Consider the following 26,709-nt stretch of genomic DNA (forward strand, 5'->3'; position numbering starts at 1 on the left):
CCCCATACACGTAGCTGAGGTATTCCATGCAATCTCACATGTGATATCTCAGCATCTGCCTGCCGTATGCCGTCTTTTTACAAACACTGTATCATATGTATGAGGTGTACAGGCACCTTTAGACTGCAGGGATATGACTCTTATTGGCACCACCATGTTTATGAGGTGACAGATCTGAGCCCAGGGCGGGGGAAGTGTGATATATCGATCAATATATTCTTTTTGCTGGTTGCGCTAAGCTACACAGCAGGGGATATATGCAGATAAGCAAAATGATACATGACAATGTAAATATTTATTAGAGTTCAGAAAACACCCAGTGTGCTGTGTCTACACTACACCTTAATGCCAGTCATTAGTATGTTGTGGCAATGTTCTGAAAGTGTTAGGAGGGATGGTTCTGTACTCTCTACTGTTTTGAGGATAAATTAACACTCCTGAATATCCCAGCCCTTTATACCAGTTAATTCTAGTCCTGATAGGAGGCTTGGTGCAGCTTATTGTACTTGGTCTCCCGGATTCGCCACCCTGCTCGCATCACCCCCAGTATTGTAAAAATGTAATTGACTTGAAGACTGATTGGTGCTCTATATCAGGGGCTCATGGTATTGTACAGATAGAGCGATCCGACTGTATTGTTCTATGTATTGTAGTGCAGCTGAGAACAATAGGCCTTGGTGAGCCATGGCTCACCATGGCTATCCGGATTAAAGCAGGGGCGAGAGGGGTCAGTACCCCTGGGCCTCCCTCTAGCTAGGGGCAACCTATGGTTGGCATGTATTTTTTTTAACACACAAAAAGGGGGGTGTTAATCGAACAGGACAGTAAGAGTTTAATAGAATTTAGGTGACCCCTTACATTTTTGTAATTTTAAGGAACATACCGTATATACTCGAGTATAAGTCGACCCGATTATAAGCCGAGGCACCTAATTTTACAACAAAAAAATTGGGAAAACTTATTGACTCAAGTGGGACGCTCACCTTAGTATAAGCCGAGGGGGGCTTTTTCAGCATAAAAAATGTTCTGAAAAAGTTGGCTTATACTTGAGTATATATGGTATGTCATTACAACAAGGGTGTGCTACCACTGGACACAGGTTTTTAGAGCAAAAAATGATGGTTTTTGAAGAGACAAAAAACAACTGGAGAATGTCTCTATGTGGTGCACCAAAGAGAAGAAGAATAAAATGTAACTTTTAATTGATACTTAGTAAAATTAAGCGAAATAAAAGACACAATACATATACACACATACATACATGGACATGTAGATAAAAAGGATAATTAAATCCTCACAACGTGGGACCCCCCTGTCCAATATGAGTTTTATAATAAACTTTATTATGTATTAGTGTATTGTTTTGATCTAGGACCTCAAATATTACCAGTCTTATGTATTTGTGCACAGATTTCCTTATATAAGCTGAATTTTAGATGGTAGTCACCTAGGTAGTACTATCAAAATTGGCTGAGATTTATAACACAGATTACAATAATCACCAGGTCAAAAAGGTCATAGCAAGCGATCTTGCCGATAGACTGCCTGGAAGGATTAGTGTGTATGACACTTTGGCTATATAATTAGCTGTGGTCCCCACATATATTTCAAAGTGGTTTCCACTAGCCAGTGTTTTGCGTAGTAATATAAATTATAGCCACGGGTTGCCTAAGATGCGGCAGCCCGATCCACGTACTGCTGTGCCGCCTATTGATAGTACACTGTGCGGCGGCGTGGATACCGTAATGACAGCCTGCTCGCCGGGAGACAGATAGTCGCAGTGTGGACGTCACACACCGCGTGTGTCTGCCGGGCAGACTCATGTATGTGAAAGCCGCTTGCTATACCGCTAAGGAGAGAAACAGGTCAAAATACATTCAAAGTGGGGTGGTGGAGCAGGGGGTGAAGCCACGAAGTGTACAGTCGGCGTACGCTTCGCCTAGGAGCTTCGTCAGGCGCTACCTAGGTGACTACAATCTAAAATTCCGCTTATATAAGGAAATCTGTGCACAAATACATAAGACTGGTAATATTTGAATCAACCAGTCTAAGTCCCAGATCAAAACAATACACTAATAAATAATAAAGTTTATTATAAAACTCATATTGGACAGGGGGGTCATATACACACATACATACATGTCCATGTATGTATGTGTGTATATGTATTGTGTCTTTTATTTCGCTTAATTTTACTAAGTATCAATTAAAAGTTACATTTTATTCTTCTCTTTGGTGCACCACATAGAGACATTCTCCAGTTGATTTTTGTCTATTCAAAAACCATAATTTTTTTATGTATTTTTTTTTTAAGCTAAAGGTTTTGTGCATGGCAGTGGGGTAGTGCTGCAGCTTCACCTATCTGCCAATGTGACAATGATTAATGGTGATGAGCATGGGGTGCCAAGGCACACTGACTGCACAAGTGTGCAGTGCATAAATGGGAGTTGACTAAGTCCCATGACACTTTGCACAAGAGGGCAGAGGCTGAGAGGTTTGTGCTGAGTTCTGATTGGTGTAGCTCATTACATGCTTCTCAGGTCCATGGAGGACAGGAGCAGTTGCCTAGTCATCTATCTATCTCCCCCTGCAGTTACCCATTGTCCAAGTTTATACTGCCTTTGTTTTGACAGTGTAATATTCTCCCATGCAGTTTGCGACCAGTAATGACAATTGCAAGGGGGCCCCCCCTGTCTAAAGTGCCCCAGGCCCCCCGAAGGCTTAATCTGGCACGGGTCCTAGATGGTATAAGGGGGCAGCAGATAACTGCAGTGGTAGAATGGTAGAACCAGGGCCGGTGCAAGGCACCGGAGCGCCCCAGGCGAGTCGGGGTGGGGGCGCCCCGGGGGGGGGGGGGGGGTGTGTGTGTGTACCTGTCCTGCGGCGCTGTGTATTTAAATCTGGCGGCGGAGGCAGTGGGGGTCCCTGCAGTCCATTAGAAATAACGAGCGCTATCCGCCGGGCTATGCGGAAGCGCTTCTAGTGTGAAAACACTGGCAGCACGCTGATTGGCTGAGATCATCCTGCGCCGTGCTGCCAGAGTTTTCACACTAGAAGCGCTTCCGCATAGCCCGGCGGATAGCACTCGTTATTTCTAATGGACTGCAGGGACCACCGCTGCCTCCACCGCCAGATTTAAATACACAGCGCCGTAGGACAGGTAACCGGGCGGCACAAAATGCCGCCCTCCAGTGGCCGGCGCCCTAGGCAAATGCCTAGATTTGCCTAGTGGTGGCGCCGGCCCTGGGTAGAACTCAGATTTACTTAATAATGACTATAGTCAGAAAAAAGCTGTCAGCGAACGTCTGGAGATTCTCCTGGGCCTCTCTGTAACACATAACAAGTGACAGGAAAATGATTAGAAGGAATTGTCACTAGACATTAGCAGTCCTCACGGGATCTGCATCATGTGCATGACATTGTGTTGCAGGTCATTATTGTTTGGACTTCTAAAAGCATCAGTTGAATGAGCATAGCAAAGCCCCCAGCTTTATCCACAATGGGGGCAACACGTGCACAGAGTTTCTATTAATACATATCAGCATGTAGCATTCTTGTGGTGAATTCCCAGCGTGAGCGTCTGTCCTTTGATAACGTCCGTGGGAATGTGTGATCACCGTCCCAAGTCACGGGGATAAGGATAATCATCCCTGGTGTAATCAGCAGCAATGGATTCTAGTGTATTTTACAGCAGAATAAAACAATGAGTCTGCATGGCAAAAGCCACGTGCCAATGTGTATAAACCTGCAGCTACCATGTACAGTATGTCAGTGCTGGAATAATGACATTAGCAGACCCTGCTGTACTTTACATGGTACCATACCTAGTAAGTAACAAGACATTGGTTCCCCCGGCACACTGAATAGTTTTAGCAACCAATCTTGAACACTACATGATAATAGAATTCAGAGATATTGGTTACATATACCTGCGCAGGTGTATGGTATGCCCCCAAGCCGCGTCAAGGCTTCTCTGTATATTGGGGGACCCTAGCGCTATATCTAGGTGCAGGGTTTGGCACCCCAAAAACTATCACAAGCTAGGAGGCCCAGCGCGGCATGCCAGTGATATACTAAGTGTTAATAATTAGTGATAGGAAGCCGAAGCTATACATAAAGAGAGAGATAAATTAAATGTAATTAAAATAAGAGAGAGATAGTGTTAGTGAGGGAAAAGTGTTAATAGAATGTAAGGGCATGCCGCACTAAAGCCACCTAGCCCAACCAGTCCAGGGGCACCACACCCCACACCACTGTTACCCTAAATTGGGTCTACAATTAACCAGCAAGGAGCCACATGATAATGGCTCCTTACTTGATATATCTGAACTAAGAGCTACCTACCTTGGAGCAACCCCAGACTACTCCATGTGGCATATCAGGACCTGCATCTCCGCCTATTACAGGCTCCTCTCTGCCTCTCACAACATACATACAGATAGTGGTAGATGCTCAAATTAGTTCAGTAATACTTTTCAGGTGCATGCAAGGGAGGGGTTAATACTTAGTAAGTAACAAGACATTGGTTCCCCCGGCACACTGAATAGTTTTAGCAACCAATCTTGAACACTACATGATAATAGAATTCAGAGATATTGGTTACATATACCTATCTGTATGTATGGTACCATACCTCCCAACTTTGGAGGAGACGGAGGCGGGACGTAGCTGCTGCGCCCCCATTTTACCGCTATGGGGGCATGACCCAGAGGCTCTGTGAGCCTCTAGCCATGCCCCCAGCCCCCTGGCTAAGGGAATAGACGCTGTGCATTCCCCGCTGCTTATCAGCCGAGAGGGGGGACTCCCAACAGCCCCCCTCACCGTGGGACACTGGTGACCACGGGTGAGACAGCGGGACAGGCCCTGATAATCGGGACTGTCCCGCTAAAATCGGGACTGTCCCGCTAAAATCGGGACTGTTGGGAGGTATGTGGTACTAGAGTGACTTTGTCTATGGGCCCCATCAAGTCAGCAAGGATGGGTGCAGGGTGAAGGAAAACTGCCCAGACCATTGGCACGATTGCCCATTTAGATGCGTACCCAACCCTGCTGTCTAGACAGTGGCGTAACTATAGCACCGCAGCGACCGCGGGGGGCGCTGTGCGGGCGCCGGGGGCTGCAGTGCTATAGTTACGCCCCGCCGCCATCCCCCGCAGTCTTTACCTGTCTTCAGTACGCGCTGGTCCCGGCTCCCTTCTTCTGCTGTGAGGACCACCACAAAATGTCCGCCCCCATTTAGCAGACAGTTCTCTGAAACTGTCTGCTGTATGGGGGCGGACATTTTGTGGTGGTCCTCATAGCAGAAGAAGGGAGCCGGGACCAGCGCGTACTGAACGTAGGTAAGACTGCGGGGGAAGGGGGGTTTGCATGGGCGGCAGAGCGGGGGTTGCTGCGGCGGGGCGGGTGCTGGTCGCCCTCCTTTTAACGGCAGGGGGGTGCCCAAAACCTAGATACGTCACTGTGTCTGGACTACCTTCTGGAGAATCATGTTTTTCTAGGATTGTCCCACCGGTGGGCTGCAGGTGCCCCTTATGTGGGGAGAGTGGAGAGGGAGCAGTGTCACCACTGTCACAGAGCAGCGTATTAATAGATGTGCATGGCATCTATTCTTAGTGAAGAGAGCATGGCATGGCATGGCACACCCCCTCAGTAATGAAAAGAGGATCATTGGATAGACACCAACTAGATCGACAAGCAACAGGTCGACATGACTAAAGGTCGACTTGTGTTTGGTCGACAGGGTCACTAGGTCGACACAAGCATTAGGTCAACATGGGGAATGTTGACAGTCAAAAGCTCAACATGGGGTTTTTCACTTTTCTTGACCCGAATGTCAACACAGTCGACATGGAAACTGAAACATAGCACAGCGTCCCCTCGCATGGCTCGCTGCACTCACCATGCTTCGGTCACTCCCACCATGCCCTAGTGGATGGTTGGGCTTGAAATACCGCCTGTCGGCACATGTCAGCTAAAAAAAGTGAAACACCCCATGTCGACCTTCCCCAAATCGACCTAATGTATATGTCGACCTAATGACCCTGTCGAACTAACCCATGTCGACCTTCAGTCATGTCGACCTTCATGCTTGTAGACCTAGTGATCGTATCCTGAGGGAGTGATGTGAGGTCATACCGAATCCCTGGAAAGCCCCATCCCCATTTTGAGGGATTCTGAATTAGTGATGATTGCCCCTATTGGTTGGTGTCAGTTTCTGTCGCACATTGAACCCCCGGGTGTTGGTGCACATGTAGAAATCATGAAGAACAGCACTGCCAGAGAGCGCCTGCTGCCCCCCGGCACTGACTTGTTCCCTATGTTCTTGTCCAGCTGAGAAAAGTGAAGTATTTTGCCATGTGCATTTTTCTATCATGATTTTCCCATGCATCAGGACGGGGATGCCGTTCCTATTATGGATGCAGAACATTACTCCAGAAGATGTAAATGTTAGTCACATTGTGTCACTGAACTTCATCTATCCAGGGAAGGTCGGTTTACATTTCCCACCAAATAGCCACAGTAGTGTTACTGTCACACATGGCCTGGGGTAGGAGAAAAACAATGAGAAAAACAGTATTTAGAGAATGTGTTCTCTGCAACTGTACATGAGCTGGTACAGATGTACGTAAACTCCAGGGAACTCAGGTGTACATTTTATTTAAACAGCAACAAAATTGATAAAATACTCTATAAAAAGAGACAACATGCTTATTGTACAATTAAAAATGGCTGCTTCCGGTGTAATTTGAATTGTGGGTAACGTCACCTTAGTAGTGATGGATAGCTCAGTCCTGCTTTATGGGCCCAAAAGCTTAGATGTGGATGAGATGTTAGTGCTTCCTCCAATTAAGTCGTGGGGGTGGCGTGCCTCCCGTCCCAATGGAATATCTGAAGCAATGTTGATGTCCACTTTCTATGGCCGATCTTTAAAGAGGTGGCATTCCTCCAGAAGTTGATACCGTGCCTGGGTGGAGCTGGGAAGTTGCCGGGGGGCTGTTTTTCTCCCGTTTTTTAGATAAAAAGCACTTAGTTTCTGGTGACCCAACTGGTATCCGGAATAGCAGCAAATGGTAAAAGCAATGGCAGTGTGCCTGCAACCGACGCGTTTCGCTGCCTGTAGCAGCTTTTTCAAGGCTTGGTGGTAGTGGCACAAGTCACCTGGCCCAAAGCATGCTATGCAAAGCGGTACACTATTTGTGGTTCCAGGTGCCCAGGTGTCAACATTGACTCAAAAAAGTAAAAAAAAAAAACCTCATGTCGACCCTTTTTCAGAGTCTGTATTGTGCATGGGAGTTCTTTTTCAGATGGGATGTTGCTATGAGTAACCATTCAAATAATATAGAGGGCCAGATGCACTAAGCTTCAAAAGTGATAAAATGGAGAGTGATAAACAACCAACCAATCAGCTCCTGCCTGACATTTTTCAAAAGTAGTCTATGACATGGCAGGTAGAAGCTGATTGGCTGGCTGTTTAACACTCTCCATTTTATCATTTTTGAAGCTTAGGGCATCTGGCCCTTATTCTCTTTAGACAGAGCTAAATAAATAAGCAGTATTCTGATTGGTTGCCCATAGCAATATCCCATGTGAAAAAAGAACTCCCATCTTAGTACATTTCGACCATTCAGTCAGAAATGCTGTCAGAAATGGCTAGTAGTTTGTTTGACATGGTTGTCTATGCATTTCTGCCCCGTGGAGTTAGCAATCTAATTTGCCTACTGCAGACACAGAGAATTCTGGGATACTTGAGCGAGAACCAATGTGTACTGTGACTGTGGTAGGAACCCCAGCTGCAGGGATAAGAGGAGAACATACTGGATCACTGTGTTTATTGCCTTGGCAGTATGTCAGGCCTCTGTAATCGCCTTCTAAACATCGAGCTATATATAGTCTTTTTGTCTTTTTCATTAAATATGTGACAATAAGCAGCGCTATTCTGTTCTCCTACATTATTCATTCTTCTAAATAATTATAATGCTTTTTATTTTATTTTACAGACATGGAGATGACTTGATTGTAACACCATTTGCTCAGGTACGTAGTGGAGATATGTATGATAGGACTGTAAAATGAAACCGATTATCTTCCTCAGCTACGATGTGCCTTTCTAACGACGTCCATTATTCTCACAATGCGCAACGTTTTAACGGACCTGTTATAATATAATGTAGTGGAGATGTAGTAATGCAGTTTGTCTTGGAACTGCACTCTGGGCGCTCCTCACACTCCATACATTCCGAGCTAGAAGTCCTGCTCAGATTCACACAACTGATAAACTGCACAGCCTAGAACATTGTATTCTGCGGTTATCTGCCTTCTGTACAAGTTTGTAGATCCGGGTTCCAACCTAAACATCTACCGCCCATGTTTGATAGTGGATCTATTTACCAACCTTATGTTGCACCTCTTCGGGAGAAGCCTGTAGAGGAGATGCAAATACATCATTAGACCCCCACACCTTTGGATCAACAAAATGATCTGATTGGCATCATTTAAGACCTACCCCATATTAGTTATATGTACCCATGTGTCCCTCCCAAAATGGCCACCAACTCAGAGGAGACCGTTATTAAGGATGTTAGAGGAAGCAGCTGCTATTTTGGGAGGGACATTTTCAAAAAATGAGGGGGCATGTACACATTTCATTGAAATTGCCATGTCTACCGTATATAGACCTTAAATGTGCATAAAAGACAAAACAACATTAAAACTCCAATTCTCTCTCAGAGAAACTATGGGGTAGATTCAATTAAAGTCCGATCCGACAAGCCCTATTCAAATGAGCGGCCAAATCCAACTGTCAGACAGATTGGCCGTTCCTGTGTCCACCGCTCCTGTGCCCTCTGTGCTGCGGCTGTCAGCAGCTCACTGTGTGTAAAATCAGAGGGAGCTGCTGGAGGAAGACGCACGGGCAGCCTGCGGCTGGGTAGCGCTGCTGGGAGGGCTGCCCATCAGTGGCTGGACGGGTGAGCTCCAGCATCGAGAGGAGGTGGCGGGAGGCTGCGGGAGAAGGGTGGGTGGACGCCGTCAGGTGGGCTCCTGCTGCTCACACGGCGCCGTCCTTCCTACCTCAATCCGACTCTTTATAAAGTCTGATTGAGATTGCCGGATTTGGTCATGTTCCCGACAAAAGCAGGTGGATTGGTGGCTATTCAGCTCTTATTGAATAGGTCGGGACCCCTTCCGACCTTTTCAAGTCAGGAACTGCTGTCTTTCCACCAAGATGGCAGTTCCAATAGCAATTGAATATACCCCTATATATTTTAAAAAACATATATATATATATATATATATATATATATATATATATATATATATACTGTATGCTTGTGTGTACTGTATTTGCAAGCATCAGAATCTATAACTGGGAATCTGTGTCTGCATCTTTTCCTGTCGCTCCACAGGCATCAAGTTACTGCCGATATTGTTTTAATATTCTCCAGAGAGGGATTTCAATCTGTGTTTTGTCTGGCACGGTCTGTACACACAAGCACATTCCATCCAACATATGGGGTCTGATTCAGTCCTGTTCACTAGACTGCGTATACTCGCAGCCTATACAACAGGTCAGCGCCACCCTGCCGAATGCCTACCCCACCGTCAGGGACACCCGCATCCCCTCGCTAGCATGCATAGCTCACATAGAGCCTTATTCTGATCGGTGCGGATATTCCCGCATGCGGACGGACCGCCGATGTTGATCGTCTGCGCGTGTGCAGAGGTCACTCTGCGCATGTGCAGGCGATTTCGCCGCACGGATTCTTTATACGCCGCACAGGGGGCGTAGAGGGGCGTGAGGGGCTACTTAGCCTCATTACCCTATGCATACGCCCCGCGTTTCATGGGCGTTCCCATGCAAACGCGGGGCGTATGCATGGTAATGAGGCCGTGACGCGTGGGTATGGGGCGGGCATCTGACATCGCCGGATGTCAGCTGCCCGCCCCCATACATGATTTCACACGGACAAGTGTCCGTGTGGTCTTGTGTTGCGGGACCTGGTGGAGCGTGCGGCCCTGCATTCGATGTTCGGCGACCATCGAATGCAGGGGCTGCTCCCAAGACGGAGGAGGCGTATCCCCGTCAATTTCATGCGGATCGCCACATATCCGCGTACGGACGGCAGGTGGCGATCCGTATGGAAGGCGGGGATTCGCCTGCACGGTTGCGGCCGCATATTCTGATCGGGCCGCACCGATCAGAATAAGGCCCATAGTCACATCGCTTAGAAATAAGACTGGAATCGCCCGGTGTTTTGAGGTTTGTACCTGGCTCTAAGCCTGGAATGTGATGGGTTCCGAGGCTTGGCTGCTGGGGGGGCATCGTCAGATCAGTGGATCTCTCCCAGCACCTCCTGCAGCGCACGCGGCACGCAATGCATGCTTAGATATGACTCCAGATTCTAAACCCAGAAATACTACTACTGTATAGCAAAGGACATCTCTTACTGCAAGAACTGTCCTTTGTCAAAGTCTCTGATGCTTGCTGCATCCCGCCCCTAATGAGATATTTATTAAGAAAACAAAATTAAAATGCCGGGGACTGCAGCGACGGACCCCCGTTCTCACTGCTAGGCAAATTCCCGGGTGAAGCAGTTCTACCCGGTAATTTGCCTTTTAACACAGGTTTTTATGCAGTGAGAACGGGTCAACCCTTGTCTGCATACCCAGATCTCAAACACGGGTAAAAAGAAGGCTTTTACCCGTGTATGAGATCCGGGTATGCGGCCCGTTCACACTGCAAAAAAACCTGTGTTAAAAGGCAAATTTCTGGGTCGACATGCTAGACCCGGGAATTTGCCTGCAGTGAGAACGGAGTATTAGTCATCTTTCTCATATCCTTGAGGATCAGCACCACCTAGTGGTAATGTACTGTACAGATAGTTCACAATTTACAGTGTACAGTAGGTCAGCGATTCCCAAACTTTTTTGAATTAAGGCACCCCAAGGTTAAATGTTTTTTAAAGGAGAAATTCTGTAAAAAATATTGAAATAAGTAAATTGTGTTTATAGTTACATAGTAGTTAAGGCTGAATAAAGACTTGCATCCAGCGAGTTCAAATGTCACAATTATGTGGTGAGGGATGGGATTGGCTTCTGTTTGTCCACATATATTATGATTGGCAGCCAACAGCACTGGTTTTGCCTGTTACATTGACCATAAATAATATGAATTGATCCTAGTCCACCAACCCAAGGCACCCCTGCAACATACTTGCTTACCGTCCGCGAATGGCCGGGAGGCTCTCGAAAATCAGGTCCCCCTCCAGCCCCCCCCCCCCCCCCCCAGGGAATCTTGGCAAGTCTCCTGCATACCCTTCCCCCCGAGTCTCTGTAAGAAATGCCGGAATTTGTGGGTCCGCGGGAGGGGGCGGGACTAAAACACATTTGCTTACCAAATTCCACTGTACCCCCGGCATCCCAATACCGGCTTTCGCGGGTGTACACAGAGGGGGCGGGGCTAAACATGGCAAATCTCGTCATTTTAGCCCCCTCCACTTACACCCGCAAATCATAATTTCTGATGATGGGGGACGTCAGTGCCCGCCCCGAATTCGGAGGATAGCAGGCGCTAGAAAAGTCAGTCCAGGTGGACTTGTCTTAGCGAAGGCAGGAGAAATCATTCCATTCTAATGAGCTACTATCTAATGTTTTCTCCTCCTTGTTACCGTACACATACCCACACATGTTAGAGAGCAGATTACCTGTCCTCTAGGCTGCGGACATACCTAGCCTAGCAAACAGGTCTTGTTCCTCAGTGGTGTCAGACATGCATCAGTGCCAATCCCTGGTGTATGTAAATTCTGGATTTTACCTCCACATACTGATGTGTACAATATAGGGGTCATGTGGTAGAGATAAGTGCAGCAGGGATTATGTATTCATATAGCGGTGGGATGTATGGTTCTCTGTCACCCCCTCTGACACTTACATGTGTTTGTCTTTAGGTACTGGCCAGTCTACGTACTGTAAGGAATAACTTTGCTGCAATAACCAACTTGCAAGATCGAGCGCCCAGCAAGTAAGTGAAAAGACTCTGAAGCTCACAGGGATACATTTACTAAGGTGGGAATTCTATTGAAGATGGGATGTTATCCATCGCAACCAATCAGATCCTACTTCTTATTTGAGTAGCACATTCTAGAAGATAGTAGATAGTATCTTATTGGTTGTTATGGGAAACCTCCCATCTTTAATAGAACTCTTATCTTAGTACATTTACCCCACAGTTTGGATCAGTTGAATTCTTTCAGTATGAGGTGTTCTGCTAAGTTTGGTGTGCCGCCATAGTAATACAATGTTCTGCCAGTCTCCAGAGCAAGGAGTTACCTCACAGAATGTACATGTATTTGTTGTGAGTATAGATAGGCCTGAGGGAAATAGATCCATCTCTCCAAGGATTGTCCTAAATAAACTGGTCACAACTGAAAACTGGTCACAAATGCTACAGATTTGTTCTATTGCCACGTAGTGACGCAAGCCACAACTGCAGCATCTTACATGTATTCTGTAGGACCTAATACATGGCTTTCTAGATAGGACAGGCTTAGACAGTTAATTGACTGATTTTCCGTCCTGTGTCAAAACAGAAATCTACTTGCTGTAATATTACATTTAAACAAGGCACGTACATGCTGCATTTTTTTTTTTTTCAATTTTAGCCCTGGCTTATTCCACAGAGAGAAACGGACATTACTTGCAGCTTAGCTCCTAGTTGTCCTGCTGCCCTTGCACAGGAGACTGGGTATTTAGGACAGTTTCCCTAGAATCAAGTTTCCCAATAACTTCCAATGATCTTTAGTGCCACCTTGTGGTAAGTTTGTAATAGTGTATTCTGTTAGAAATCATTTACCTTTTCAGAAACCCTTATGCCCCCTGCACAGAACACAGTAATGTCGCATTAGCTCAGGCCTGGCTAACCTGTGGCTCTCCATTTGTTTTCAAACTACAAGTCCCAGCATGCCTTGCCACAGTTTTGCTATTAGGAAATGCTAAAACTGTGGCAAGGGTTGCTGGGATGTGTAGTTTCACAGCTAGAGGTCCATAGGTTGGCAAGGCCTGCATTAGATCTTACATCCAATTCCTTATTACTACAAATGTTCTTATATTAAACAGAAGGTGCGCTTTCTCTCAGTGGACTATTGTATAATAGTAAATACAAATATATTTGATGATATATGATGCTCATTTATTATTATTATTAGTATTAGTGGTACTTGTTTCCTATCTGGGCGCCCACGATCATAATCGCGGTCATCGGGGGTAAAAATCGCGGTCATCGCGGTAATCGCGGGTAAATTGGGATGGCCGCGATGCCCGCGATGACCGCGATTTTCCCATAGGGAACAATGTTAAAAATCCTGATTGACCGCGATTTTACTGTTAAATGCCTCAATGGACCCGATTTGGGGCCAAATAGGCCAAATTAACCCTTAAATGTCCCCCCCAATTTTTGACGCCACCCCACGATCGACGCCAACCCGAAGCGTGGCGAGCGCAGCGGTACGCGTCCTCCGACCTTTTCATGCCCTACTATCCACTAGGGCGTGGTGTAAGAATATAATAGTGTGGCGAGCGCAGCGAGCCACCGTGCCCGAAGCGTGGCGAGCGCAGCGAGCCCCGCGAGGGGACGCGGAGGTATCCGCGTCCCCTCGCGGGGCTCGCTGCGCTCGCCACGCTTCGGGCTCGGTGGCTCGCTGCGCTCGCCACACTATTATATTCTCACACCACGCCCTAGTGGATAGTAGGGCATGAAAAGGTCGGAGGACGCGTACCGCCGCCCCTCGCGGGCTCGCTGCGCTCGCCACGCTTCAGGTTGGCGTCGATCGTGGGGTGGCGTCAAAAATTGGGGGGGACATTTAAGGGTTAATTGGGGCTATTTGGGCTCTGTGGCCCATTTAACATTGATTCCTATGGGCAAATCGGGTCCATTGAGGCATTTAACAGTAAAATCGTGGCCATCGGGCCTTTTAACATTGATTCCTATGGGAAATCGGGAGCATCGCGTCGCGGGCATCGCGGGTACATTTATGGCCGGCCGCGACGCGACCGACACGATTTCCATGTTTAACATGGGTTTCAATGGGAAATCGCGGGCATCGCGTCGGTCGCGTCGCGGCCAGACATAAATGTACCCGCGATGCCCGCGACGGGCGCCCAGATAGGAAACAAGTACCGTATTAGTAGTAGTAGTATTTATAATTGTATGTTTCAGAAGCTTAGTAAATCGATCCCTTGGAGAGAAAAAAAGTGCAAACATTGCCTAAAGTAACCAAATAGCATCTGGCAATTCAAAGTCTGTGCTAGATAAATGACAATTGGGAACTTCTTCACTTTACATGTCTCCAAGACTGCCCTATACTGTACATCTGCCCTATAAAAAGAAAGATCTTCCAAAATGGCTTGCAAGCTTTATTCAGAAATGATATATTCTGTAAAATAAATCATGGCAGCAATTAGCTATATGGCCACTAGATGGCTCTGAGAATTGTTCCACACTACAAATTCTGACTAACTTAAGGGATCCATTCCAGTTGTATAATTACACTTCTATTTCTTATCACTATCATTTCTATATCCTCCCTAAAACATTATTTTCTGGCATTCTTTTATTTTATAGAAGGTCCACAATGTGTAACCAACCATCCATCAACAAAGCAAGTATACCAGGTAAGGCAAAACCGCCTGTTGTATTTTCTGTTCTAAGAAACAAATCAACAGCTTTAACCTTTTCCGCAGTAAATTTGAACTGTATACACCCCATTTTCTGCCAGAAAGATAGAGAAAAATGCTACATGAAATTTTAAATTAAGCACTTGGTGCTTTGTGTTTACATGTGAAAAACAACTGTAATAAAGTTGTGATGTTTTTGTTGTGAGTATCATGTAAGAAGTATAACAAATTACCTATACAGGATCATAATGCACAAACACCATGAGCAAAATACTTTTGCACCTGAAATTGCAGCAAAATGAGGCGGCCATTTTATGTGCTGAAGCTAATTTAGATTGCTAGTAACTAGTGACATTGCTGTGGTGTAATAGATTGTCCGCTGATGTACTCAGTCGCTGTAGTGCTGGTGATGGAGACATTTTGATAGAGATATTACAGGATTTCTTCCAGTACATGAGGATTTTAGTTGTTTCCTTTGCTATTATGAATCACATGCAATCACAGGAGGGCAGCGATGCCTACTGAAGGAATTGGACACTAAAAGGCACCCGCGATGTGCCACTGATGAATGCGATTCCGATTTATCTTATGTTCTGCAGGTCGACCTCCGACTCTGGTCCGATGTGCACAAGACCGCACATCAGATCGGATCGATTGTCATACACATGCGATTAGGGCTGATTTTACCCTATTTTTTGGCCCAATCCACAGGAATTGGGTGAAACCAGGCCCTTATCACATAGTTTATGGAGACCTTTACTGTTGGGAGTTTATAAGCCTGTGTGGGGTACACAGTAACCGACTTTGTGTTTTTGAGTCTGTCGGGAGATTATAGTTGGTAGTAGAAATTTGCAAAGCGCCCCATTGAGAGGGCGTGTCATGTTCCATCCAAAGGGCGTGTCTAGTTCCATATAATGAGAGATTGTGGAGATTGTGCACGTTGCACCTAGAAGCGTGGGTGTGTACTGCTACATCTGAGAGGAATCTTCTAAAATTACTTACTGTATATCCAAATGTAGATGAGCCCCAAAGCAGTTAGTAAGAGATACCATACTTGGTAAAGTGCTGGAAAATGGTGCTGATGATTCCATGTAAATGTATCCGTCTCTCATTCCTTTTTTTTTTCCCGCAAAAAAGTAACAGTTTAATGTGGGCTAGGTGAAATGAGGGAGATTGCTAGACTAATGAGGGAGCGAGGGAGATTTCTGCTATTTCAGGGAGTCTCCTGCAGAATGCAGGAGGGTAGGCAACTATGCACCTAACTGGCTATTCATCCATACTCAGAGAATTGGCTCCTCCTCCATTTGTGGCATGCCTACATGGTTGTCCTGGTTTTAACACCTGTTGGATAGAGGGGAGTTTGTGAAAAATCTCTTAAGATTAATGTCCACATTGACACTTCTACAAATCCACACACTCTGGAGCATCTATGTTTCTAGTGGCATGACAGATGTTTTATGGTGGAATACATAAAGCAACTTCTGTAGCAAAGGTGCAGCTAGTGTAACAACCCAGTATTATATATGCAATTTGCTGTAATGAAAAGAAGGGTACTGGAGACCTATGTAACATCTTTCCAAATGACACAGATTTTATGAGGTGCAAAGAGCTCCTTGTGAGAAAGTTGTGAGCTCAAGTGGCACAAAACACCACAACTTCTCCTCCTTCAAATTTTTCAGCAAATATTGCTGCCAGGAAGAAAAACTGTCTCCATAAGATAAAGTAAACATCAATATAATGGAGGAAATAATTACTTGAATAATAATATACAAATTGACCATTAATATAGTGGTTTTAATATTGGGAGGAAAAAAATTGGAGCCCCTTGTACAAACTCATTTTGGTTTTTAAAGCAAAGTTGGAAACCTTGTTCTTTATCAATGTAATGCTGCCCATACACTTGTGCGATCGGACTCGATGTGACATCGAAGTGCGATGTCCATCGAACCCGATCGCATCTTCTGGTGCTAAAGTGCCCCCTTTACAGCACCCGATGTCGCATGCCATCTTGAGATGGCACATCGGGTGCTGGAAGAGCAGAGGGTGGCATTGTGTTTTGCAAGAAGTAGCGCTAGCGGGCGGCGGTGGTCAGTCAGCGGTAGCGGCAGAAGTGTTTAAAACACTGGGCAGCACTCTGATTGGCTAAGATAGCTCAGCCAATCAGAGGGCTGCCCAGTGTTTAAACAATTCTGCCGCCACAATAGCGCTAGCAGGCGGCTGAGGCCAGCGGTGGCGGCAGAAGTGTTTAAACACTGTGCAGTGCTCTGATTGGCACCGCTGACTGACACCCGCTAGCGCTACAGCTGTCAGCGGTCCCTCCAGCCCCCTGTCCCCATCCCCACGCTGCTAAAAAAGCGTTCCCTCCGCCCTCCACCAGCGGATTGCATTCGAGCATCGCATGTGGTAAAAAACCACATGTGATTGCTCTTGCAATTCCATAAATATTATGTGCAGCACATAAGACCTTGCGACCCGACATTCGACCAGAGTGCCCACGCATTGTGTCGAATGGTACACATTTTGTGCATAAAATCATTCAAATTATCGGCCAGATGTGGTCGAAATCGAATGATTGCATGCAATATCTCAAAACAGTATGGGCAGCATAACAAGCTATGAGGGTAATGATGAGGATGTTGGTGACATCTTAAAAATATGACCATAACAACACTGCTAGATGCTTTAAATCCCATTCATAGCTTGGTTTAACTAAACTGCCAATATGTTTTCTTTTGTGGTGGCCCAAAAAAACCAAGCACTTCAGCCACAAGAGTTACAGTCCATTTAGCTGAAGTGCTTGGTTTATTAAACAGTTTGTCCTTTTTAATATACTGTATGAAATATGGTTGGGTGGGAGGACCCAAGGACAATTCCATCTCTTTTCATTATGAGCTTTGCCAAGATTGTGTGTGTGACAGACAGAATTGAATATTATGGAACCTTACTGGGGTATTGATGTTCTTCTGTATCCTGCAAGGCCATCCATACCAACTTCTCATCCAGAGGTTTAGGCACTGTTCCTGGCATTGCGTCCACAGAAAGAGTATTTTCATCCTCCCTTATTGTGTGTGTTTGACAGACAGGTATTCCCTCTGTATCTTGCAAGACCCTCCATCACCTGCTTCTTACCCAAGTTTATAGGTACAGTTTCCAGGACCTTTGCTATGACTCCATCTAGGCTGTTACTCTTCCTTGAATCACCCTGTATTGGCTTTGGACCTCTGATGTAATTTTTGATTAATAAAATCAATTTATGGGTGGCCTCTGGCCTCTGATCAAGTTCTTGATTATTGAAAACCTTCTTTAGTACAGTATAGTTTATTTACTTGTCATCCTGTCTGTCACTGCTGTGACACTATGCTTCATAGATGTTTTATAGTATTTTAAACTGCCGCGTGTCTGTGCCGCGTCTCTGTGATTTAGTTTAGCCAGCAAGTTCTCTGCAGCCTTTGGCCAATATTGGTAAAAACAATATTCTGAAGTAGTCAAAATTGACTGGAAATTAATGTAATTGATGGTTATAATACACGAAGGACAAAAATAGGTCAACATTATATCAGGGACGTGCAGTGAGGTAAATGGCTGAGGAGTCCCTGGCAAGTACCAGAGCCAGATTTGCTCACAATTTATGAGCCATGGGGTGCATGTGGGCATTATACACATGGGCAGCAGTGTGTACTGCTGGAGATTCGCTGAGTTTTAAAAAGAGATGTGCAGAAAAGGTAGCCAGGTGAGGCACTGCCTCACCTGCCATAGACTTTGTACTCCAGAGTTTTGACTCTAAAAATTATTAGAATAATAAAAATAATTTTTTAAAATATATTATTGTATTTTTTACTTTAGAAACACTCCCTTATAGCAAAATTGTGGCAAGGCATGCTGGGATTTGTAGTTTCACAACATCTGGAGGGCCGCAGTTTGAGGACCCATGATCTATACCATAACCGCCCCAGCCAATCAGATACAAGACGCTCTGAATGTCTTCCTGTGTATTCATTCATTAGTGGCTAGTGGGAAGTACTCATCTGAACATACCAGATGGAACTACATACCATACTTGCCTATCCTCCTGGAATTGCCAGGAGGCTTCTGAAAACCGGGTCCCCTCCCGGCCCACCGAAAGTTGGGCAAGCCTCCCGCATGCCCCAAGACCCCCGCATCTCGTCCTTTCTGCTGCTTAAATTTGCAGCTCTTCATGGAGGGGGCGGGGCTAAAATTACACAGATCACGTCATTTTAGCCCTGCCCCCTCCTCATAGACCCGCGAATAGCTGTATTTGCTGCACTGTGGGTGGGGCATAATGATGTAGCATTCAGTCCAAGCCCCTTGTGGTCAAGTGTCTCCCAGAGAGTAGACAGAAATGTAGGGAAGTAGGCTACATACTCTCCAACATGACCCATAGCATTAGGTACAAAATGGACTTACCTCTTCCTGTGTGATTGCTATCACCTGTGTTACACTGAGGTAATTGATGAGTAGTGTGTTTCACCACAGGTGGCGGCAATCATACAGTACAAGGTAAGTCCAGGAGCAGAGCCATGTGTACCTACAGGAGGCTAGGGAACATGTATTATAATAAAGCAGTAAAAGAGGGATTTGGCTTTTTATTTCAAGTAAAATTGTATTGTAATAGCCAAGAGTTGTACACTAATGCAATTGCAAGTCTGATTTTCTAGGCCACGGAACTGCTAATGTTAGTGAAGTGACTGTGCCCCCCCAGAAATGAAATGAGACTCTCAATACAACTCAATGCAAGCTCATTTGCAATTGTGTACACATATGTAGCCCCAACGCAAAGTACACTGACAGCTGCAGTAACGGGGTTATTCTCGTAGACTGGAAAGGCTGCAAATTAGCAGCCTTTACGAGTCCACCAAACCCCGCCCAGCATTCTAAATGACTCTCAGGTCACTTAGATATGTGTGCACCATCGGGAGGAAGTGGGTGGATGCAGCAGTAGTGATGCACCCGCATGCACCATGTTTCTCTGGGTAGGTGATGGCAGCTGACAGCATATACATGCCCTGATAACAACCATGACTTGCCACACCTGACTCTTTGCTGACACTTCCTTAAATGATCACTTGGTGTCAGTCACTCTGCAATGAAATCCTCACTGCGAGTTGACCTGCGTAGGCGCCTGTACACATGCACAGTGTGATCGCAGTGCAGGCACAGTCTGCTGTTTGTCACTGAACTGTGAAAGGCAGTGTAGCGTACCACTCTGCGCCAGGCCTGTGATCCCTTATTTATCACTAAAGATGTATCAAGATTCAAAAAGTGAGAAAGTGGAGAGTGATAAACAGCCAGCCAATCAGCTTCCTCCTGTCATTTTTCAAACCTAGCCTGTGACATGGCAGGTAGGAGCTGATTGGCTGGCTGTTTATCACTCTCCATTGTATCACTTTTTAAAGCTTAATACATCTGGCCCTAAATGTTTCTCCTGAATACATCTGACCCGTCCCAATAAGACTTAGGGAACAGCAAGTAAAATGTACGTTTCATTTCTCAGCATGGACACATTATTGTGCACACAGATAGCGTGGCAGAACCCCTACCATATCCTTACTCGCCTCCAGTAGATTCATTGTAAGCTGCAAATCTGACCAATAAGATTTAAACATTTGTCCCTGGAATTGTCCCCATTTTTTTTTTTTTTTGCTTCTGAGCAACTACCCCATACAAGTTATTCTGTATATTCTGAGATCTATAAATCTGCTGTAGATGGGCAATCAGAATAGCATGCTGGTAATAATAGTGCAAGGGCTGTTAAGCCAGAATCATGTTTCGGGTCATCTGTACCACAACAAAAACATTTTTTTAAATGTTTTCAACTATTAGCTTTATGCTTAAATCCAATTACAGGGTGCAAATTTACAGCTGAACCATTAGGGTACTAGTTCATCATTTAATTTATGTAGTATACTTAATTCCTTTATGCATACAGGAAACAAATACTGTCCAGCTTTATTGTTTTACACTGAGCAAAGAGCTGTCTTTACCCATCATCAAATATGTACTCACATTTTGAATTTGCAGCATACAGTAAAATATACAGTATATATATATTTTAAAGCAAGGGACTATATCTAATATGTTCCACTAGGTGGCAGCAGAGAACTACATAGAGTCTATGAAAAATACTGTATTTGATTTCACTGAGCTTTATTTGTCATTCCATTTAGGTAACAAAGTATTTCAATCCAAATGGACAAATGCATTGTACTGTAGGTGACTGTTGTACACAATGTAGCATAAAATCTGTTATCTAGTCTGAAACTGCAGATTATGCAGGAGTATGGCCACCTTTACCAGAACATCATACAGTTGCACATTAGATTGCAGGGAAGATGCTGTACCATTATTGCAGGTGCATGTCATGTGATAGGTATTATCGACTGGCCATCATAACCTTTGCATTTGATGATTACTAAGTGTGAGGTTGATACCTGGGTAACAGGTGACGCTATCAATAGAGGGAAATCACACTGAATTGTAATTTGCGAATCCGATTGATCCATACCGTTATGTGTTATAGGGGGTAAGCTGCATACAGCTACAATACTTACCCTTGTAGGAGCCGAGTTTGCAGTATCTTTGGGTTTACAACTCCACCTGCGAACTCCACCTGCGAAAGCGATGCCTCTATTCTTCCGTAGAGCACATTTGGCTGCTTCTATGCCCCTTTCTCAAAAGTTCTAATAATTCCTAAAATTAAACTTTTACTGGAAAGTACATATAACATTCATCATCTGCACAGTGATGAGTATTGACATCAGGCGCACATATAGATGTACACTCCCCTATTAAGTAAGGTCATCTTGCATATGTGATTCTTACTGTACATGTGAAATGCAGCCATTTATGAAAATGTAGCTCATAAGTACAGACCTTGCACAAATATAACGTAACCGCTAAAGCCTCCCAACTACGATAGTCAGACCACCTCTGCGTTTTCTAGTCAGACCACCTCCGCGTTTTCTAGTCAGACCACCTCCTCATTTTCTAGTCAGACCACCTCTTCATTTTCTAGCCAGACCACCTCCTCATTTTCTAGCCAGACCACCTCTCTTATTTTCTAGCCAGACCACCTCCTCATTTTCTAGCCAGACCACCTCCTCATTTTCTAGTCAGACCACCTCCTCATTTTCTAGCCAGACCACCTCCTCATTTTCTAGTCAGACCACCTCCTCATTTTCTAGCCAGACCACCTCCTCATTTTCTAGTCAGATCACCTCCTCATTTTCTAGACAGACCACCTCCTCATTTTCTAGACAGACCACCTCCTCATTTTCTAGTCAGACCACCTCCTGGTTTTCTAGTCAGACCACCTCTGCGTTTTCTTGCAGACCACCTCCTCATTTTCTAGTAAGACCACCTCCTCATTTTCTAGTAAGACCACCTCCTCATTTTCTAGTCAGACCACCTCCTCGTTTTCTAGTCAGACCACCTCCTCATTTTCTAGTCAGACCACCTCCTCATTTTCTAGTCAGACCACCTCCTCATTTTCTAGTCAGACCACCTCCTCGTTTTCTAGTAAGACCACCTCCTCATTTTCTAGTCAGACCACCTCTGCGTTTTCTTGCAGACCACCTCCTCATTTTCTAGTCAGACCACCTACTCATTTTCTAGTCAGACCACCTCCTCATTTTCTAGTCAGACCACCTCCTCATTTTCTAGTCAGACCACCTCCTTGTTTTCTAGTCAGACCACCTCCTCATTTTCATATATCCATTTATATCACTGCTTACTGATGGCTATTTGTCATTTGTGTTTCAAACAAATTCTAAAAGACGTTTTTTATTATTAGCAAATATTTATTGCTTTTTTTTTTTTTTTATCCGTTTTCTATGGCAATATGTAATATGGTTTATTTTGGTTTAACCCTTTGAGTGCCAAGTGAATTTGTCGAAATTGGTGTGAAAATTGCTAAGCAAATATTTTTATTCATCACAATGACCTGGAATATTTACCTCGTATAGGAAATGTAATCTTTTTTTTTTTATACAACATTTTTTTATTTGAATTTATATAACAAATGTGAGTGACTCTGGTATTTTTGGCGGGTATTTTGCACATCTCTCACAGAGATGTTGGCACTCAAAGGGTTAATCAGAACTAGGGGTACAACATTGATTGTAAAAGAGATCTCGGACACTCTGAGGTGTTGGGTTGTCCATGTCATACGGCTGCTACTGTACCAAACCTATTCACATCCAGTTACATCAGGGAGGCGACAAGTATAGGCATTCTCCACATCTCATTAAACCCTTCTTCCCCTGGCAATGTGCTCTCCATGCATTGGGACTCGGAGATCTCATTAATGTGTGTGTCTGGATCTCCTGTCACCTGTCTTTTATCCATTTACTAAGTTCTGGTTTATCACTTTGTCCCTTTCTCAGCACCAGATTAATAGCGGAGAGGATGAGACTACAGCTCCAGGTCTGCACATCAAATAGGCCCAGACTGTTACCAGCTACCCAGCTTGCCACACAGTTGTCAATAATAAATCATATGATTAAACATGTGTCTCTATTCACTCCCCATAACCCCACCCCGCCCCCCGCCCCCAAAAATAAATAAATACATTTCTGCAATTTTTCTACTTTTCATTTTAATACGTTGAGGCTGATAGTATAGGGGGTGTAAATGCCTGCATGGGACTGGACACACCCACATTGTATTGGACACCCACACAGTTCTGGACACACCCACAAAGTACTTGTAACACCCATTCTGCACTAGTCCCAGCTCCTCTGCTTCTCACTATTTTTAGCCCAAGGGGCCCTAAATCTAGCCCGGCCATCACTGCAGGAACAGAGCCCTTCTTTCTGTACTGGAACTGTGCTCTGTTTTGCTTGCGGGATAGACATAGGGGTATATTCAATTGGGGGGGCGAGCAGGTGACTGTATTCAACTCGCCGTTTCCACCTCGTCTGTTCCCTGAGTCAAGGTGGAAAAAGCGAGTGTAGACACCAAAATGGCGAGGCTCGACTCAAAAAATGCAGCAGGCTCACTGCATTGCGGTGAACCTTGCCGTTTAAGGGAATCCTCGCCGTTCTCTAAATTCCCCAGAACGCAGAATACGGCGAGTGGGTGGCGAGGGGGCTTGACAGTGAGGATGCCTTTTCCTCGCTAAAAAAAGCTATGCTTACTGACACTGTACAAACCACCTTGCCCCTGCTCACCGAGCAACACTGATTATACCCGAATACTGTATGTCATCTTCAATATTATTATTTTGCAATACGTTTGATGAATACGGTCTGCTTTAACTAATTATTTGCTAAATGTTGGCATCAGAATGTACTCTGGATAAATGAGATGCTGTAGGGCTTCTCTCTGCTTAGAGTTATATAACAACGTATTACTTAACAAGCTTTACCTTCCCTAATTAAAGCAGACTGCAGAGATATGCAGCGGAAATGGATTAAGGTCCTACAAGTAGGCCGCCATGACGTTATGTTATTCACAGTAATTACATATCAGCATTGCCGTATTTACAGTTAATTGTTCTTTAGAAAAATATATTGGCTTAAATATTTTCATTTCAGGATTACACACTGAATGCTAGTGTAGATCTACCGTACCTGGTGTGCAAATATTCCTGTATTTAGGGTTACTATTGTACAGTACACGCTACACCAGCCACTAGAGTTGGACACACGGGAAACAGGCACTAAGGCCTGGTACACACCAGAACGATCCTGATTGTTAGTAGATCGTTAGCAGATTGTGTGATGGTCACACGAACTGTTGGAGCACACAATCTGCTAACAATCTGCTAACGATCTGCATCCAATCTGATCCCAATCCGATCTGAGTCTGTATCCAGTTGAATGGATCTTTTACAGATGCTACCTGCAGCAGGTAGGATCTGTAAAACGACCAAACGACAGCGGGGACGCGCATCGGATTGGAATCGGATCGGAATTGGACCTAAACATGCAAAAACATGCCCAATCTACATACAATCTGCATCCAATCGGTCGGAATTGGATCCAGATTGATGGAATTGAGCCCTAATCGTTCTGGTGTGTACCCCCCCTAAGGATAACTGGGGTACAATCCTTATGCGGGGTACACACCAGGACGACCCGCTCACGATGCACATCGTGAGCGGGTCGTCAGTGTCTCGTCCGACCCGCTCACGATGACGCGGGGGGGCACGACCCGCTCACGATGTGCACCGTGAGCGGGTCCGATCCGATGGCGACCCGCACCCGGCTGTATGGTCGTCATTGAGATCCTACCTGCAGCAGGTAGGATCTCAATAACGACCGACCGACCCGCGGGACCGCGCATCGGATCGGTATCGGTCCACACCAGGTCAGAAAAGGGCCCAATCAGCACACAATCTACATCCAATTGATCGGAATTGGATCTAGATTGTGGGGATCGGGCCCTAGTCGTCCTGGTGTGTACCCAGCATTATTTGCAGAGTGGGAACATTTTACAATGAATACAAGACCCTGTTTGCTGTTTATCATTTCCAATATAAGAAAATTACTGACGATGGACCTTGGTGTACGGTAAACCCACCATGATATATTAGCTGAACTTTATCAAATTGTAATTTTGAAATTTTAGATACATGACTTTACTTAACTCCTATAGAACAAGACTCGGTATACAGAGTTTGGAATCCTTAAAAAAAATATATATTATATTTTCAGGTTTCAGGATTATTAATTAGCATAATTAGAAATGAGGTAATATTGCAACTAATAAGTATCAGAGACACTTACTGCAAAAAGGGAAAATATGACTTTAGGATTAATCAATAAATTCTACTGTCCTGTTATGCCTGGGTGGATCATCTATCCCCAATTGCTTTGATGTTATATATTAATCCAACCAATACTTGCCTACTTTTCCAGAATGAGGCTCCTAAAAACCGTGTTGACTTCAATGCCCTATCTTTAATGATATTCTATGTGTTATATTCTGTATGTTTATTTATTGTAAAGAGTGGAATAAACTTAATGCACATATTTAAAAAAAAATTCTACTTACAGAATGAGGTGGCTGAAATGTACTGAGCTGTGTGCAGTACTTAGATCTTAAAATGTGGGGGAAAATATGTAGGGGTCCCCTGTATTTTGTAAACCACCACCGGGCTCAACTTAGTCAATAAGGTAATTCCACAGCAGGGGATACCTTGCCATTAACCCTCCAACTAGTCAGCATTAGCTGGGATCCCTGGGGGAGTGGGGCCCTCCCCAATAAAGGGGTCCCCCCTCCAAGGCAGTCAAGGGCCAAGGCTGAACCAAATGCTACGCCGGTGGGGCTAAGTTCATTGCCATTACATGTAAATAAAAAAATACTTAATATTGTGTTTTACCTGTGTAACTACAGTTCCCAGCAAGCCTCCTCCGTATGCTGGTACTTGGAGAACCAGAAGTACCAGCATGCGGGCATTAAAGGGCCAGGTGGTACCTGTAATTCCAAATGTAAAACAAATATTACAATAAACACAATACACGTGCTGTGAAAGTAAAGGTTTATTACACACTTGTATACATAATTACACATACTTACCTACATCCCCCGCAGCCCTGGTCCACTTCTCCAGTAGTTATCCACAGGGTACCTGTAAAATAATATTCCATACTCACCTAATCCAGTGTAGATTGGTCCTCTTCAGTCCCAAACCAAGGAAACTGAAGAGAATCCATTTATACACATAGATTATTTTCCCTCAAATGGAGGGCCTCGGCGTGATTTCTGTTACTTGGAGACCCATCAGCCAATCAAGGAGAGCCACATAGTAGCGCTTTCCTGTGTCTATACAGAGTGTAATAGGTTTGCATTATATCCATGCCCAGTGGTCAGGTCATGTTGGTGTGTAGTGTCCTATGTCTATATAGAGTGTAATAGATTCTATCCATGCCCAGTGGTCAGGTCATGTTGGGGTGTAGTATCCTATGTCTATATAGAGTGTAATAGATTAGTAATATATTATATCCATGCCCAGCAGTCAGGTCATGATTTGGTGTAGTGCCCTTTATCTGCATAAAGTGTGATAGATTTGTATTA

The 26,709-nt window shown here is 44.8% G+C and overlaps 1 protein-coding gene across 7 annotated transcripts in view; it reads left to right on the plus strand.

Moving 5' to 3' along the window:
* The window catches only part of PDE4D (phosphodiesterase 4D), a 925,196-nt gene that overhangs the window by 728,161 nt on the left and 170,326 nt on the right, over positions 1-26,709 (plus strand). For all 7 annotated transcript variants that reach the window (XM_083153306.1, XM_083153323.1, XM_083153297.1 and 4 more), the window contains 3 exons: positions 7,998-8,034; positions 11,946-12,019; positions 14,618-14,667. In XM_083153306.1, the coding sequence (XP_083009432.1) occupies positions 7,998-8,034; positions 11,946-12,019; positions 14,618-14,667 (161 nt within the window). The remainder of the gene's footprint in view (positions 1-7,997; positions 8,035-11,945; positions 12,020-14,617; positions 14,668-26,709) is intronic.

The sequence above is a fragment of the Crinia signifera genome, chromosome 1 (assembly GCF_055691185.1).
Source record: "Crinia signifera chromosome 1, ASM5569118v1, whole genome shotgun sequence".
NCBI lineage: Eukaryota > Metazoa > Chordata > Amphibia > Anura > Myobatrachidae > Crinia > Crinia signifera.